The sequence below is a fragment of the Salmo salar genome, chromosome 06 (genome assembly GCF_965601325.2).
Source record: "Salmo salar chromosome 06, fSalSal1, whole genome shotgun sequence".
Classification (NCBI taxonomy): Eukaryota; Metazoa; Chordata; class Actinopteri; order Salmoniformes; family Salmonidae; genus Salmo; species Salmo salar.
This window is the reverse complement of record NC_138296.1, coordinates 68798401-68815805: the sequence shown is the minus strand read 5'-3', so window position 1 is coordinate 68815805 and position 17405 is coordinate 68798401. Positions and strand designations below refer to the sequence as shown.

The 17405-nt window shown below is 43.6% G+C and overlaps 1 protein-coding gene across 1 annotated transcript; it reads left to right on the top strand.

Moving 5' to 3' along the window:
• The first annotated feature begins 5130 nt into the window (after window positions 1-5130).
• On the top strand, window positions 5131-14034 carry LOC106607628 (tripartite motif-containing protein 54). Its single transcript, XM_014204765.3, is given in 11 exon segments — window positions 5131-5226; window positions 5534-5685; window positions 8124-8188; window positions 8191-8227; window positions 8229-8292; window positions 9950-10045; window positions 11431-11631; window positions 11633-11665; window positions 13245-13265; window positions 13639-13765; window positions 13952-14034. Coding segments are annotated over 11 exon segments (975 nt in total).
• Window positions 14035-17405: the final 3371 nt, after the last annotated feature.

Below are 17405 nucleotides of genomic sequence, written 5' to 3'. Positions count from 1 at the left end.
AACCACACATGAGGAGACCTACTCTGCGTCTCACAAAGACACAGCGGTTGGAACCAAAATTTAGACTCATCAGACATATTTCCACCAGTCTAATGTCCAACGCTCATGTTTCTTGGCCAAAGCTAGTCTTCTTATTGGTGTCCTTTATTTTTTTTAAATTCAACTAGGCAAGTCAGTTAAGAACACATTGTTATTTAGAATGACAGTCTACCGGGGAACAGTGGGTTAACTGCCTTCTTCGGGAGCAGAACAACAGATCAGCTCAGGGATTCGATCAAGCCACCTTTCGGTTACTGGCCCAACGCTCTAACCGCTAGGCTACGATTTAGTAGTTTCTTTGCAGAAATTCAACCATTAAGGCCTGATTCACGCAGTCTCCTCTTAACAGTTGATGTTGAGATGTGTCTGTTACTTGAACTCTGAAGGATTTATTTGGACTGCAATCTGAGGTGCAGTTAACGCTAATGAACTTATCCTCTGCAGCAGAGGTAACTCTGGGTCTTCCTTTCCTGTGGCGGTCCTCATAAAAGCCAGTTTCATCATAGCGCTTGATGGTTGTTGCGACTACACTTGAAAAAACATTCAAAGCTCTTGACATTTTTCGACTGACCATGTCTTAAAGTAATGATGGACTGTTGTTTCTCTTTGCTTATTTAAGCTGTTCTTCACATAATATGGACTTGGTCTTTTACCAAATACTCTACTTTGTCACAACACAACTAATTGGCTCAAACGCATTAAGAAGGAAAGAAATTCCACAAATTAACTTTCAACAAGGCACACCTGTTAATTGAAATGCATTCCAGGTGACTACCTCATGAAGCTGGTTGAGAGAATGCCAAAGTGTGCAAAGCTGTCATCAAGGCAAAGGGTGGCTATTTTGAAGAATGTAAAATATATTTTTGATTTGTTTAACACTTTTTGGGTTACTACATGATTCCATATGTGTTATTTCATAGTTTTGATGTCTTCACTATTATTCTAGAATGTAGGAAATAGTAAAAATAAAGAAAAACCCTTGAATCACACACAGAAAGAACAGTATGGCTGGTGGCATTGTCATGCTGGAGGGTCATGTCAGGATGAGCCTGTAGGAAGGGTACCACATGAGGGAGGAGGATGTCTTCCCTGTAACACACAGCGTTGAGATTGCCTACAATGACAACAAGCTCAGTCTGATGATGCTGTGACACACCGCCCCAGACCATGACGGACCTTCCACCTCCAAATCTATGCCGCTCCAGAGTGCAGACCTCGGTGTAACGCTCATTCCTTCGACGATAAACGCAAATCTGACAATCACCCTTGGTGAGACAAAACCGCGACTTGTCAGTGAAGAGCACTTTTTGCCAGTCCTGTCTGGTCCAGCGACGGTGGGTTCGTGCCCATAGGCGACGTTGTTACCAGTGATGTCTGATGATTGCCTGCCTTACAACAGGCCTACAAGCCCTCAGTCCAGCCTCTCTCAGCCTATTGCGGACAGACTGAGCACTGATGGAGGGATTGTGCATTCCTGGTGTAACTCGGGCAGTTGTTCTTGCCATCCTGTACCTGTCCCGCAGGTGTGATGTTCAGATGTACCGATCCTGTGCAGGTGTTGTTACACGTGGTCTGCCACTGCGAGGACAATCAGCTGTCCGTCCTGTCTCCCTGTAGCGCTGTCTTAGGCGTCTCACAGTACAGACATTGCAATTTATTGCACTGGCCACATCTGCAGTCCTCATGCCTCCTTGAAGCATGCCTAAGGCACGTTCACGCAGATGAGCAAGGACCCTGGGCATCTTTCCTTTGGTGTTTTTCAGAGTCAGTAGAAAGGCCTCTTTAGTGTCCTAAGTTTTCATAACTGTGACCTTAATTGCCTACCGTATGTAAGCTGTTAGTGTCTTAACGACCGTTCCACAGGTGCATGTTCATTAATTGTTTATGGTTCATTGAACAAGCATGGGAAACAGTGTTTAAACCCTTTACAATGAAGATCTGTGAAGCTATTTGGATTTTTACGAATTATCTTTGAAAGACAGGGTCCTGAAAAAGGGCCGTTTCTTTTTTTGCTGAGTTTATATAAAGAATGGCTCTCCATGAACCAAACAAAGTATGTCTGTTCACAGAAGAATGCTATCTTTTCTTTCTGTTCTCTCAGACTAACAGAACACTGCAATCATTGGTGAACATAAAATTGGACCAAATACCAGGAATAGCAACGTTTTCTGCTGTTACAATATTTGAAGACGTTATCCAAGAGTCTGCCGACATTTCATGATGGCAACAAAGCATCAAGCTAAATTGTTGCCACTAGCCATATTAGTGAAACTAGCTACATATTTAGAGGGTGCCTGCCCGTAGGCTACTCCAGTAAAAGAAAGGCAACAGGGAGATAGAGTAAAGTACAGTAGGGTGTGTGTTTGGCTTACTCTGCACAAAGCCTCCATGTCCTATAAAAGTCCCCTTAAGCTTATTAGCAGCTTAGCATTACCTCAGCAATTACCTCATCTGTTTAGTAACCAGGAAGTGGAGGGTTAAGGGTCATGGGCCACTTGTCAGAGGGTGTGTTTCAGATAAAGTCTTTCCGGGTCAGTTAATCAGCTGAGGCATTTTCTTATAGGCTCACATTCCAGCTTGGATCTTTTGAATAGTTTGGATATTTTATCCGTCACTGATAATAACGCTTAAAGTGTTGGTCCCGTGTTTCATGAGCTGAAAGAAAAGATCCCAGAAATGTTCCATACGCACAAAATAGTAATTTCTCTCAAATTTTGTGCACAGATTTATTCACATGCCTGTTAGTGACAATTCTCCTTTGCCAAGATAATCCATTCAATAAGTTGATTAAACAGCATGATCATTACACCTTGTGCTGGGGACAATAAAAGGCCACTCTGAAATGTGCAGTTTTGTCACACAGCACAATGCCACAGATCTCTCAAGTTTTGAGGGAGCGTGCAAATGGCATGCTGACTGCAGGAATGTCCACCAGAGCTGTTGCCAGAGAAGTGAATGTTAACTTCTCTACCATAAGCCTCCTCCAACATTGTTTTAGAGAACTTGGTAATACGTTCAACCGGCCTCATAACCGCAGACCATATGTAACCACGCCAGCCCAGGACCTCCACATCCGGCTTCGTCACCTGCAGGATGGTCTGAGACCAGCTACCCGGGCAGCTGATGAAATTCTGGGTTTGCACAACTGAAGAATTTCTGCACAAACTGTCAGAAACCGTCTCGGGGACCCTCATCTGCGTGGTCGTCGTCCTCACCGGGGTCTTGACCTGACTTCAGTTCGGCGTCATATCTGACTTCAGTGGGCAAATGCTCACCTTCGATGGCCGCTGGCACGCTGGAAAAGTGTGCTCTTCATAGATGAATCCCAGTTTCAACCGTACTGGGCAGATGGCAGACAGCAGTGAGGCGTAGTGAGTGTGAGCGGTTTTCTGATGTCAACATTGTGAACAGAGTGCCCCATGGGTGGTGTGGTTATGGTATGGGCAGGCATAATCTATGCACAACAAACACAACTGCGTTTTATCATTGCCAATTTGCACAGTGATACCGTGACGAGATTCTGAGGCCCATTGTCATGCCATTCATCCACCGCCATCACCTCATGTTTCAGCATGATAATGCACGGCCATATGTCGCAAGGATCTGTACACAATTCCTGGAAGCTGAAAATGTCCCAGTTCTTGCATACTCACCAGATATGTAACCCATTGAGCATGTTTGGGATGCTCCGGATCGACATGTAAAGCAGCGTGTTCCAGTTCTCGCCAATATCCAGCAACTTCGCACAGCCATCGAAGGAGAGTGGGACAACATTCCATAGGCCACAGTCAACAGCCTGATCAACTCTATGAGAAGGAGATGTGTCGCGCTACATGAGGTAAATTGTGGTCACATCAGATACTGACGGGTTTTCTGATCCACACCCCTATCTTTTATTTAAGGTATCTGTGACCAACAGATGCATATCTGTATTCCCAGTCATGTAAAAGCCATAGATTAGGGCCTAATGAATGTATTTAAATTGACTGATTTCCTTATATGAACTGTAACTCAGTAAAATCTTTTAAATTGATGCATGTTGCGTTTATATTTTTGTTCAGTGTATTATTCATAGAAGGCACATTGAAATTTGAAACGTTGAAGTAGAAAATATTCAGATGTGCATTATTTGAGCCTGCTATTCCCCGAAAGTATCAACTGATAACATACCGGTAGGACGCCATATAATTGCTGCCCATTGCTCAAGTAATGGTTTTGAGTAAGTGACTAGTCGCACAACAACATGTACTGTGGAGTGGAGTCATTTGTTTGTTGTGATGCCAACAGCAGTTAGTGACTGCCTCCAGTCTGGCCTGAGTTCAGCAGGCTTTAGATTGATGCTGTGTTACTGATGTGGTGTTAAAATGTTTAGTGCCTCATGCCATCGGCACCAGCTATCTCTCTTAGGCCCAGTGACTCAGGGGCCTCCAATACACCCCGACCCCACTGAATGTTTCAGTGTGTCCTTTTCAAAGGCACTTCAATACTTGGTCTTGCCTATTCACCCTCTGAATGGCACACATACACAATCCATGTCTCAATTGTCTCGAGGCTTAAAAATCCTTCTTTAACCTGTCTCCTCCCCTTCATCTACACTGATTGAAGTGGATTTAACAAGTGACATCAATAAGGGATCATAGCTTTCACCTGGATTCACCTGGTCAGTCCATGTCATGGAAAGAGCAGGTGTTCCTAATGTTTTGTACACTCAGTGTATATGCAAAACAGACATTACTGCAATAGTATGTTCAGATTCCCACACCCTCACCGGTTTCAGTCTGTCAAGAACTGCAAAGCTGCTGTGTTTTTCACGCTCAACAGTTTCCAAGAATGGTCCACCATCCAAAGGACATCCAGCCAACTTAATACAACTGTGGGAAGCATTGGAGTCAACATGGGTCAGCAGCCCTGTGGAACGCTTTCGACACCTTGTAGAGTCCATGCCCCGATGAATTGAGGCTCCTCTGAGGGGAAAAGGGGTGCAACTCAATATTAGGAAGGTGCACCTAACGTTTTTTTTACACTCAGTGTATATCTTTGGTCCTGTTGAACCCTTCAGTTGACTGTTCGAACTGAAGGAGCCATTCAGATATGAGAGACTCCAACAGCTGCCTCAGTCCTGGGGGACAGGATGCAACAAGGTCTGCCTCTCAGGCCGAGGCCATTAATGGAAAGCAGAGGAGGCTGGTGGGAGGAGCTATAGGAGGACAGGCTCATTGTAATGGCTGGAATGGAATAAATGGAACGATATCACAACAAACATATGAGAAACACATATTTAACTCAGTTCCATTGATTCCATTCCAGCCATTACAATGAGCCCGTCCTCCTATAGCTCCTCCCACCAGCCTCCTCTGGTGAAAAGTGTTCTACTCGTCACAGACCAAGACAGGATATATTTGACTTATTTATAGTAATTACTAACTACTCCACATAGTCTGAACCATTTAGCCTTATTCAATATAACCATTTCAGTCTACAGTGTCGACTGTAGAGGATCATATCTGCTAGTGTGCAAGGAGAAGTTCTGAGAAGTTGGCGGTTCCGCTGTCCGTCGTGTCGTCACGAAGTGGTGTTGGACCGTCATGGTGTGTACCTTCTAGTAGAGAACATCATAGACATCTACAAACAAAGCAAGTCAGAGGTGTGTGTGTGTGTGTGTGTGTGTGTGTGTGTGTGTGTGTGTGTGTGTGTGTGTGTGTGTGTGTGTGTGTGTTGCGTGAACTCCGCCATGAAATAGTGCTTCCAAAATATTCACCGTTCCTGCAACAGACCTAACAGACCTAGACATGTGTTTTTATTCTAATGGTGTCACCACAGCTTCTGTGTGTTCATAAGCTGCGTCAAATCAAATCAAATTTTATTTGTCACATACACATGGTTAGCAGATGTTAATGCGAGTGTAGCGAAATGCTTGTGCTTCTAGTTCCGACCATGCAGTAATATCCAACGAGTAATCTAACCTAACAATTTCACAACAATTACCTTATACACACAAGTGTAAAGGAATGAATAAGAATATGTACATGAAAAATATATGAATGAGTGATGGTATAGAACGGCATAGGCAAGATGCAGGTGATGGTATAGAGTACAGTATATACATATGAGATGAGTAATGTAGGGTATGTAAACATTATATAAAGTGGCATTGTTTAAAGTGACTAGTGATACATTTATTACATCAATCTTTCCATTATTAAAGTGTCTGTTGTTGAGTCAGTATGTTGGCAGCAGCCACTCAATGTTAGTGATGGCTGTTTAACAGTCTGATGGCCTTGAGATAGAAGCTGTTTTTCAGTCTCTCGGTCCCAGCTTTGATGCACCTGTACTGACCTCGCCTTCTGGATGTTAGCGGGGGTGACCAGGCAGTGGCTCGGGTGGTTGTTGTCCTTGATGATCTTTTTGGCCTTCCTGTGACATCGGGTGGTGTAGGTGTCCTGGCATCATGTCAACATACCAGGAATATGGAAAGCTCAGTCCCTGGCAGTGTCCTCCATGTTGGTGTTATAACAAGCACACTTTATCCCTGCCTCGATGGAGTGGTAAACATGGGAACCATGTGTCCTCTGGTGACATTGACACAGCTACAGACGTGTGTCTCTGTATCTGGGGGTTAAGTACCATAGATTTTATATTTGGGCAGTGTTGCAATTACTGTAGGTGCATTGTATTACCATTCTAGGGTTAGGCTTAGGGTTAGCACTTATATCCTACTTTCTGTCCTAATCCTACCACTTTTTGGACCTGTAAGGTGCTGGATTCGGCTCAGTCTGGCTTTCTCTTCGACCCAAGGCTCAATTTAGCCACTGATGTGGTTCGGAAGAGGGAGTGAGAATCTGAACCTACTATTGCAGTAACGTCTGTTTTATATATATTTTATTTTAATTAACAGAAAATAGAAGACAAAACATTCAGGAAAGTTTCCTCTTTTTAGCCCCCCACCCCCTCAGCCCCCGTATTTCAAGACACATTTGCAATTTATTGTGCCTTCAAACACATTAAAAAAAAAGTTATTAAGTTACATATAAAAAAAAGAAACAAAAATGTATACACCACGAAGTTACTTGAATGCCGTAAAACATACTATAGCCTAACATTTCCAGGTGATTAGGTGATCCTATAGCAGTAACCTCAAGGGCTGGGGGTGAGGTAAATAATCTGGAGGAAGTGTATGGAGCAGTTTGAAATAGTATACCATCGGGCAGTAATGTCTGTTAACCAGTAGAGAGCAGTACTGTAATCTGTTACTACTGGCTGTTGTAAAAGCGCATTATTAAAAAGCCGTTGGTACTTTTGGCTGTAAACAAACTATGTTGTTTATTATATCATTTATATCCATCGCTGAATGTATAGTACGTGGCATATTTTTGTTCAAATACAGAAATAGGACCCATCTCTGAATACACATTCTCACTTTGTATACATGGCCACTGGGTGGCAGTCTTTTACAATATTTGGTTTAATTTAGAACGCTGTAGCGTTATCACAGCTTTTTCATACCTTGTCACTTGACACGATAAACATAAACGATAATATAATTACATCAAGGAAAGTACTTTTGGTCTGTAACACAGATTTGAGCTATATGAACAATCTATCTAGTTACACTCCAAATTATATTCCACAATGACTTTTATCGACTTTGTAAATTGGCTTGCAGTTATTTGATGTTATAACACCTTAACCCAGCAGAGCAAGGGAGAGAAATGAAACACTACCAAAGCTAGTGTATCATCAGCTGTTCCAGTGACTGTGAAACAAAGCGTGGGGAGAGTGGACTTCTCCCCTGGAGAATGGTGGTCAATAGCTGTAAATTACATATGAGGTAAACTGTTGGTGAAATCCCCTAATTCCTTGTAAGTGCTGTTCCCATAAGGATATTTCCTCTGTCATGGACAGAAGTGATGAGTCTCATAAGACAGAGGCAGTTTTGTGTGTGTGTGTGTGTGTGTGTGTGTGTGTGTGTGTGTGTGTGTGTGTGTGTGTGTGTGTGTGGCGTGTGTGTGTGTGTGTGTGTGCGTGTGTGTGTGCGATTGAGTGTCTCTATAACAGGTCGTTCTTTTACTTCAGTGTCCCTGCAGGCCCCTGAACCCCACCAAGGTGGAGCAGCTGATGTGTGAGGAGCATGATGAGGAGAAAATCAACATCACTGCCTGAGCTGTGAGACGCCCACCTGCTCTATGTGCAGTGTTTGGCCAGCACAATGACTGTGAGGTGGCCCCCTTGCAGAACGTCTACAAGAGACAGAAGGTAAGGAAGCACCCTGAATCAGGTTGTAATGTCACTCAATATCTCTATAGGCTGTCTGTCTTCCTGTCTGGCAGTCTGTCTGCCCGCCTGTCTGTTAGATCGTCCTTACACTTACAATGAAAAGTAATTATCCAATATAACAGCTTACCTACTTTGTCACTCTCTGTTCATCATGTCCCCCAGAGAGAGATTTTAATCTTAAAGTGTAGAGCCAGTGTGTGTATGTGATCTGCCTGTGTGTGTGTGTGTGTTTGGTTTGTCTTTGAGTGCTGAGTGAAGTGACAGCAGACAGATGTATTGAGTTGGAGCTGCCCTGCGGGGGTTCTCACACTGTGAGGGCCGGGTTTCATCTCACGCGCACCCGCGCGCGCACGCGCACACACACACACACACACACACACACACACACACACACACTCACACAGCCTGGTGGCACGACAACAACTAATGTTGTATATCACACCTCTGAGTCGTGTGCAGCATTCGTGTCTGTCTGTCCTTCATGTGGACACACACACACACACACACACACACACACACACACACACACACACACACACACACACACACACACACACACACACACACACCCCCCCGAGAGAGCGGTGCTCTGGCTTGCTGCCATTAGTCCTTACTTCTAATTTCTACTCCCTCTAACCCACTCACTATAAACTTGTCATCTCACACCCCTCTCTCTTAAATCTCCTCCCCCTCTGGCCATGCTGTGTACTGTGGGCCCAAGCAGAGAGGGACATGCCTGACCATTAGCTCCCATAGTTCTCCCTGGCTCTCTCTCTCTCTCTCTCTCTCTCTCTTTCTGAGTGACTCATCCATCCACAGCAGTGGGACTTGAGTCATTCTCCTCTGAGCTCAAGTCACAGGCTCAGCTCCTCCCTCGCTGCTGGCTGCCCGCTAACTAGGTCTCCTCTCCAGCATCCAGGTGAACAGTGACTAATATCAAAGTGAGAGTCCCACCATACCAGCATGGTGGACACCATTTGGTGGGACTCAACTGAAGGTCACTTGTTAAGGATGGACAATGTGTCTGGCTATTGAGTAAAACTGACGGGGGAAGCCACCCACACAAACATGATACATAGGGTTTACGTATGTACTGTATCTACTTACATAAGTTAAAACAGTACGAATGGACCATAGCGACAGACATGTTATTGAGCAGATGGCTTTGCACTACATTGCTCACTCACTCTGTAAACCACTCAACATTACAGTTCAGATGAGAAACGTTTGGGATCAACTTCAGCTTCACCTGATGTTTTATGCATTGTTGAAAAACAACACTTTTTCACTCAATCATCACAGTTGTGTGAGCTACCACATTAGGTTAGGGTTTCCCAACCCTCGCTCAGCCCCCCCAGATGTTTCACATTTTACTTTTAACCCTAAACTGGCACACCGGGTTCAATTAGTCAACTAATCATCAAGCCTTTGAGTAATTGATTCCGGTGTGCCAGTTTAGGGTTAAAACTAAAATGTGAAACATCTGGAGAGGGTCGGGAAACACTGACCTAATGTGGTAGTGCAAGGTTGGAACAAAAGCCTTCTTATCCTGTAGCAACCCAGGACCAGGGTTGATGACCACTGGCGTAGTAAGTACAGACATTGACCCATCATGCTCTGTTGTGATTGGCTCTAGACGGTGCTGAGTGACGGCATCGCCATCTTGGTGGCGGGGAATGACCGTATCCAGGCCCTCCTCTCTAAGTTGGAGGTGACCTGCAAGACCATCCAGGTGAGAATGTCACCCATTACAACCACTCACACTTCTCACCTCAAAGTCACAATCACTCACTGTGGGGTCACAACACACGTTACTCACATCACTGTGAAGAACCTGTTATAGTGTAGAAACTAGCATGAATAAGTAGTAATACATTATTTATTAACTATTTCTACACTCAACAAAAATATAAATGCAACATGTAAAGTGTTGGTCCCATGTTTCATGAGCTGAAATAAAAGATCCCAGAAATGTTCCATATGCACAAAAAGCTTATTTCTCTCAAATGTTGTGCACAAATTTGTTTACATACCTGTTAGTGAGCATTTCTCCTTCGCTAAAATCATCCATCTACCTGACAGGCCATACTGTAGTTATTACCCCTGTGAATGTAGTGTGTCTATGGGATAATGCATGTCTTAGTATGCAAAGAAAATATTTTTGTGTGGATAGTCACACATTCTCCATCAGCGCAACCATGTAGCTACCTGCTGCAGCATTAACAGATAAGGATATTTGATGAAGTATCTCTACTTAAACTAACTGAAAATTGATAGTTTATTCCCGTTATATTGTTTTACATTTTGATCTCCAGGATCATGAAGCCTTGGAGTGAGATACTGTTAAAATGTGAAACGGATAAGTTGTATTGTATCAAGAAGCTGATTAAACGGCATGATCATTACACAGGTGCACCTTGTGCTAGGGACAATAAAAGGCCACTCTAAAATGTGCAGTTTTGTCACACCACACAATGCCACAGATGTCTCAAGTTTTGAAGGAGCGTGCAATTGCCATGCTGACTGCAGGAATGTCCACCAGAGAAATGTTCTGAAACAAAGTTGAAAATGTCTTAGTTCTTCCATGGCCTGCATGTCACCCATTGAGAATGTTTGGGATGCTCTGGATCGACTTGTATGACAGCGTGTTCTAGTTCCCGCCAATATCCAGACTTGCCTAGTTAAATAAAGGCTAACATTTAAATATATGTATTTTTTTTTAATATAAAATAAAATACTTTGCACAGCCATTGAAGAGGTGTGGGACAACATTCCACAGGCCACAATCAACAGCCTGATCAACTCCATGTGAAGGAGATGTGTCGCGCTGCATGAGGTAAATGGTGGTCACACCAGATACTGACTGGTATTTTGATCCACGCCCCTACCTTTTATTAAGGTATCTGTGACCAACAGATGCACATTTGTATTCCCAGTCATGTGAAATCCATAGATTAGGGCCTAATTAATTCATTTTAATTGACGGATTTCCTTATATGAACTGTAACTCAGTAAAACCGTAGAAATTGTCGCACGTTGCGTTTATATTAAGCATTTCTAAAGGCTTATTCATGAAAAGTTATTATTATAAAGTGTTCAATGGGTGTCTGTGTGCAGGAGAACGGAGATCATCAGAAGCAGAGTCGGTGTGATAAGTTTGACCGGCTGTATGCCATCCTGGAGGAGAGGAAGGAGGAGCTGGTGGGGAGGATCAGCCGCCAGCAGGATGACAAGCTGGACCTCGTCCACTCCCTCATGCGTCGCCACGGAGACCACCTGGAGGGCGCGGGCCAGCTTGTGGGGACAGCCATCCAGTCCAATAGAGGAGCCACAGATGGCCGTGTTCCTACAGGTAGGCACTATGGATGGAACACTAGCCCTGAACCTGGGTGCACGGTCTGGCTTCAGTAACTGGACCTGGGGTGTGTACCAGTATGTCGTTGAATGGAATGGAATGATGGTCATTCCAGCACAATTACCGGTATATGTTAAGATGTAACTTCTTGAGCAGAAAACATGCCTGTTTCAGCCCCTCGGAAACTGCACTAGGATCAGAGTTCCTGCAAGTGTTTCACTGTCTTATGATCAGTAGCCCTACAGCTAGCATATGAGTCAGTGGGCCCTCAACAACTAACTGTAATATGATCAGTTGTTTGATCAATGGCTCTGGGTCAGTTGTGAGCTGGCCCCAATCCACATGAGACATGATAAGGCATAAAGTAATAACAGTGATGATGAGTCACAGACACCATAGAGACTATAGTCCCCCTCTCTCACCCCTGACTTGAACAAATAACAGTCTACTCCACATCCTGTACATGCTGGTACCAGGCTCATTGATATGCCCAAAGATGTAGTAAAGGATCCTTTCATCCTTTAAATCAGGTTTAGAGAAACCTTCACTATCGATGATCAATGGGGTGTCATGCAGTGCTTCGCCGTATTGAGCAGGGGAGGAGTGATGAGCAGAAAGCCCAGCAGGGGAGCCTCATCGGCGGGGACGCTGCTTTTAAAAGCACCCCTAGAAACTCTGGTCCTGTGATTCTCTGATCACTCATACTGTAACCCTGTGGAGGTGATTGACACCTCTGTCCATCAATACACTAGAAGCATTCTCTGAGTTCCAGCCCCTAGGAGCCAGGCATTGCTCAACTAGTGACAAACCTACACACTACACACACACACCTCCCCTGCGGGGGACACCTGCCTCATCCTTTGACCGCTGGCCTACTGGCCATAAATATTGTCCTTGTAATAGAGCCAGGTGGGATGACGTGCCCCTGCTGCAGACCACAGGTAGTTTAAACCCCTGCTAGGCGAGAGATAGATGGTGCCATTTATGCCATTCATCCGACACTCCTTTCCTCCACTCAGGTCCCTTGCTTTATAAAAAGCTCCAGTTTGAGTGAAGGCTCGCAATTCAAGTGTCTCTTTATTCAACTCCTTCACCGTCCACGCTTGCAAGCACTTTGTTTTGTCAACCAGTTTAGGGCTCTATTCACTCTGTAAACCTGAGTGATACAGATTCCACGTTAGAAATGTAAAAGTCATTTCCGATTGAGCCGACATTTGCAGCGTTTACTGTGAATGCGGTCTCCGCTATAGCGGAAACGTTGCCTTTAAATTTAAATGACGCTGTAAATCTGAACTTCCGCGATGCGGATTGAATAGGGCCCTAACTGTTAGCGCTAGCGTGAGTGTCAGGACGGTGGCAGGTGCACGTTTTATGAATGACTCAAACTGAGCGAGTGATTCAGAAGATCGAGAGAAGAGGAGGCTATAGAAATTAAATGAATTGTAAATGAATAAAAATTATATAAAACTCAAAAAACTTATTCTAGAGTATATATAGCACTAATTTACCTCAGAAATTGAAGTGCAGGAATTGAAACTAAACGCAATAGCCTATTGATCATTTATTTTCTCCACAGATCATCAAGGATATATTTAAACAGAAAGTAAAATTCTTCTTTTCATCTGTTTAGTGTTCCATTCTGCTGCTTATGGGGTGTTTAGCTGGAAAGTCACAAATTACATTACATTCACTAACACAAGCACTAAAATAAACTAACACACCAATTGCAATGACTGTAAACTGAAAGTAACTGCATGAGAGATGTGTGTGGTTGGCAGTAATGTGTGATTGCTGGCTGCTGATAGCTAATGCATTATAATGAAGCTCTCCACTTGTAGAGTTATCGAGCAGACCCACCCAGCCTGCGTCACTACCAGCCACAGGGGGACAGGGGACACTGCCATCCATCGCTGTCCGTCATCTCCTATTTGTTTGTCTCTGAGCTGTGACCTCCCCACTGTGTCCTTGTCAGGATCTCTGCCACTGCCAAGGCGTCCAACATGGAGTGTCCAGAGCCGGGTTATGAGAGCATGGCCCGTTTTGTTACCAACACAGAGGATGTGGCAGACATGCTAAGGACCATTGACTTCAACACAAGTAGGGCCTCAGGTAGCTGTACAATACAACCATATATGGAGAGTTTGGCCATTAACGTTATATTTGACTCTAGCCTCAGGGAAGTGACGTCAGCTCCAAACATTACCCCTGAAGTCGCACGTTCAAGAACAATTCCCTTGTTTTTGATTGGTCTGTCTTAATGTGGTGCGCCGTATGTGGTCGCAGGCTCCCACGGAGAAGACGGAGAAGACGGTTATGATCTGGATGAGGGGGCCAGGACCTGGCATCACTGTCAACGGTGGACGTAGACTATGGGAGATACCAGTAGTTGAAAAGGATCCCTCAGATTAATATCAAAAGACAAACCAGCATATAGTATGCTGCTCCTCTGCTTTATTCCTGTACCCACATTTACAACGTTTAGGCTACAAACCCAAAGGCTTTAATATGTAGTTTCTTATGACATTAGTCTTAAATATTGCCATAAAGGCTGAAATCAAGTGTGTCATGTCCAGTATATGGATCACTTGTCTTGTTCACCTCACGGCAGACTCATTTCAAATGGAAATGAGTCAATGCATTATTTTTCCTCTGTGATCAATCAATTCCATATTCCCCTAGCTACCTCCAAAGGTATAACGATGCTGCTTAAAACCAGGGGACCCTTCAGCCTCACAGCGTCACTGTAACATTCCAGAGATGAATGAACTGGAAGCACACATTTCATGAATGGCCACGATCAGATAGTCCAGGGAGAGATGGGGAGGTTATTTACTGGCCTGTCGTTTATACATGATTATGGGTTCATCCAGAAACTCAGAAGTGAAGAGTTTGATGTAGCCTGTTGATTGGGCTTTACCTTGTTGTACTGACTATGACAATTCTTGTGATTTTGGCTTAATATACAGTACTAGTCAAAAGTTTGGGTACACGTACTCATTCCAGAGTAATTCTTTATTTTTTTATTTTTTTACTATTTTCTACATTGTAGAACAATAGAGAAGAAATCAAAACTATGAAATACACAAAAAAGTGTTAAACAAATCAAAGTATGTTTTATATTTGAGACTCTTCAAAGTAGCCACCCTTTGCCTTGATGACAGCTTTGCACACTCTTGGCATTCTCTCAACCAGTTTCATGAGGTAGTCACCTGGAATGCATTTCAATTAACAGGTGTGCCTTGATAAAAGTTAATTTGTGGAATTTCTTTCCTTCTTAATGCGTTTGAGCCAATCAGTTGTAACAAGGTAGGGATGGTATACAGAAGATTGCCCTATTTGGTAAAAAAACAAGTCCATATTATGGCAAGAACAGCTCAAATAAGCAAAGTGAAATGACAGTTCATCATTACTTTAAGACATGAAGGTCAGTCAATACGGACATTTCAAGAACTTTGAAAGTTTCTTCAAGTGCAGTCGCAAAAACCATCAAGCGCTATGATGAAACTGGCTCTGATGAGGACCGCCACGAGGAAGGAAGACCCAGAGTTACCTCTGCTGCAGAGGATAAGTTCATTAGAGTTACCAGCCTCAGAAATTGCAGCCCAAATAAATGCTTCACAAAGTTCAAGTAACAGACACATCTCAACATCAACTTTTCAAAAGAGACTGCGTGAATCAGGCTTTCATGGTTGAATTGCTGCAAAGAAACCACTACTAAAGGACACCAATAATAATAATAGACTTGCTTGGGCGCCAAGAAACACGAGTAATGGACATTAGATGGTGGAAATCTGTCTTTTGGTCTGATGAGTCCAAATTTGAGATTTTTGGTTCCAACCGCCGTGTCTTTGTGAAACGCAGAGTAGGTGAATGGATGATCTCTGCATGTGTGGTTCCCACCGTGAAGCATAGAAGAGGTGGGATGTTGTGGGGGTGCTTTGCTGGTGACACTGTCAGTGATTTATTTAGAATTCAAGGCACACTTAACCAGCATGGCTACTACATAATTCTGCAATTATACGCCATCCCATCTGGTTTGCGCTTAGTGAGACAATCATTTGTTTTTCAACAGTGATGGAGTGCTGCATCAGAGAGTGATGGAGAGTGATGGAGTGCTGCATCAGATGACCTGGCCTCCACAATCACCCAACTTCAACCCATTTGAGATGGTTTGGGATGAGTTGGACCACAGAGTGAAGGAAAAGCAGCCACCAAGTGCTCAGCATATGTGGGAACTCCTTCAATACTGTTGGAAAAACATTCCAGGTGAAGCTGGTTGAGAGAATGTCAAGAGTGTGCAAAGCTGTCATCATGGCAAAGGGTGGCTACTTTGAAGAATCTCAAATATAAAACATATTTTGATTTGTTTAACACTTTTTTGGTTACTACATGATTCAATATGTGTTATTTCATAGCTTTGATGTCTTCACTACTATCCTACAATGTAGAAAATAGTAAAAATAAAGAAAAACCCTTGAATGAGTAGGTGTGTTCAAACTTTTGACTGGTACTGCAGATCATGGCCCTCACACTGGGCATTCAGCTCTGTTAAAAAGGCCAAAGGCTCTGCCTCCTGGTGCCTTGGGACCTCAGCTTGACAGGTAGTGAAGAATAGACCTCTCCTGCATTTCCAACGACACACACACATCTGAGCCATCTTTCTGTAACCTGTGTCATTACTTATAATACATAGTTAGAAATAACTACTGCCCCACCTTGCGTGTGCTGGGTGTTTTTGGGTTGTTGTAGATATATGGACCTGACCCTGAGTCCTCACAGGAGCTGACCTTGTCACTGGGGCTGTCGACCCCTCATTGATTGAAGGAAGAGAGAGAAGTGAGGGAGAGGAAAGTGAGGGGACACACACAAGGGGAGAAAAGGAGCCGGGACAGGGAGTAATTGATGGAGGATTCTGGTGGGATGATGAAGATGTATATATGTGTGTGTGTGTGTGTGTGTGTGTGTGTGTGTGTGTGTGTGTGTGTGTGTGTGTGTGTGTGTGTGTGTGTGTGTGTGTGTGTGTGTGTGTGTGTGTGTGTGTGTGTGTGTGTGTGTGTGTGTGTGTGTGTGTGTGTGTGTGTGTGTGTGTGTGTGTGTGTGTGTGTGTGTGTGTGTGTGTGTGTGTGTGTGTGTGTGTGTGTGTGTGTGTGTGTGACTATGAATGGAGACAGATCACTGAAGGCCGTCAGACATGTATCAGAGGTTAACTTATGCCGTTTTCTGGCAACAAGCTGTTCCAACATTAACTCTTCACACTACAAGAAGGATAAGACAGAACAGAATGGCCAATTCCATGATCCGTGACATGTACATTAATCAAATCAAATCAAGCTTTATTTATACAGCACATTTCAGACATGGGATACAACGCAATATGCTTTACAGGAAAAAAACGAATAAAAAAACTATGAAAATAAAAGCTGAAATATTTACTACACAACAAACATAATATAAAAAACTAAAGAATGACAAACTGAACAACTAGAAAGCACCCTAAGGTAATGCAAAGCTAAAAATATGTTTTAAGATCTCTTTTAAATATGCACACAGTTTTGGCCCCCCTCAAGTTTTCTGGCAGGCTATTCCAAAGGCTGGGGGCATAATACCTAAAGGCTGTCTCTCCATACCTATCGGTCCTAGACTTTGGAATAGTTCAAAGGCCAGTGCCAGAGGACCTGAGGGACCTACTGGGTACATCATTTAAAAGCATGTCTGACGTGTTGGGGTGCACAATCAT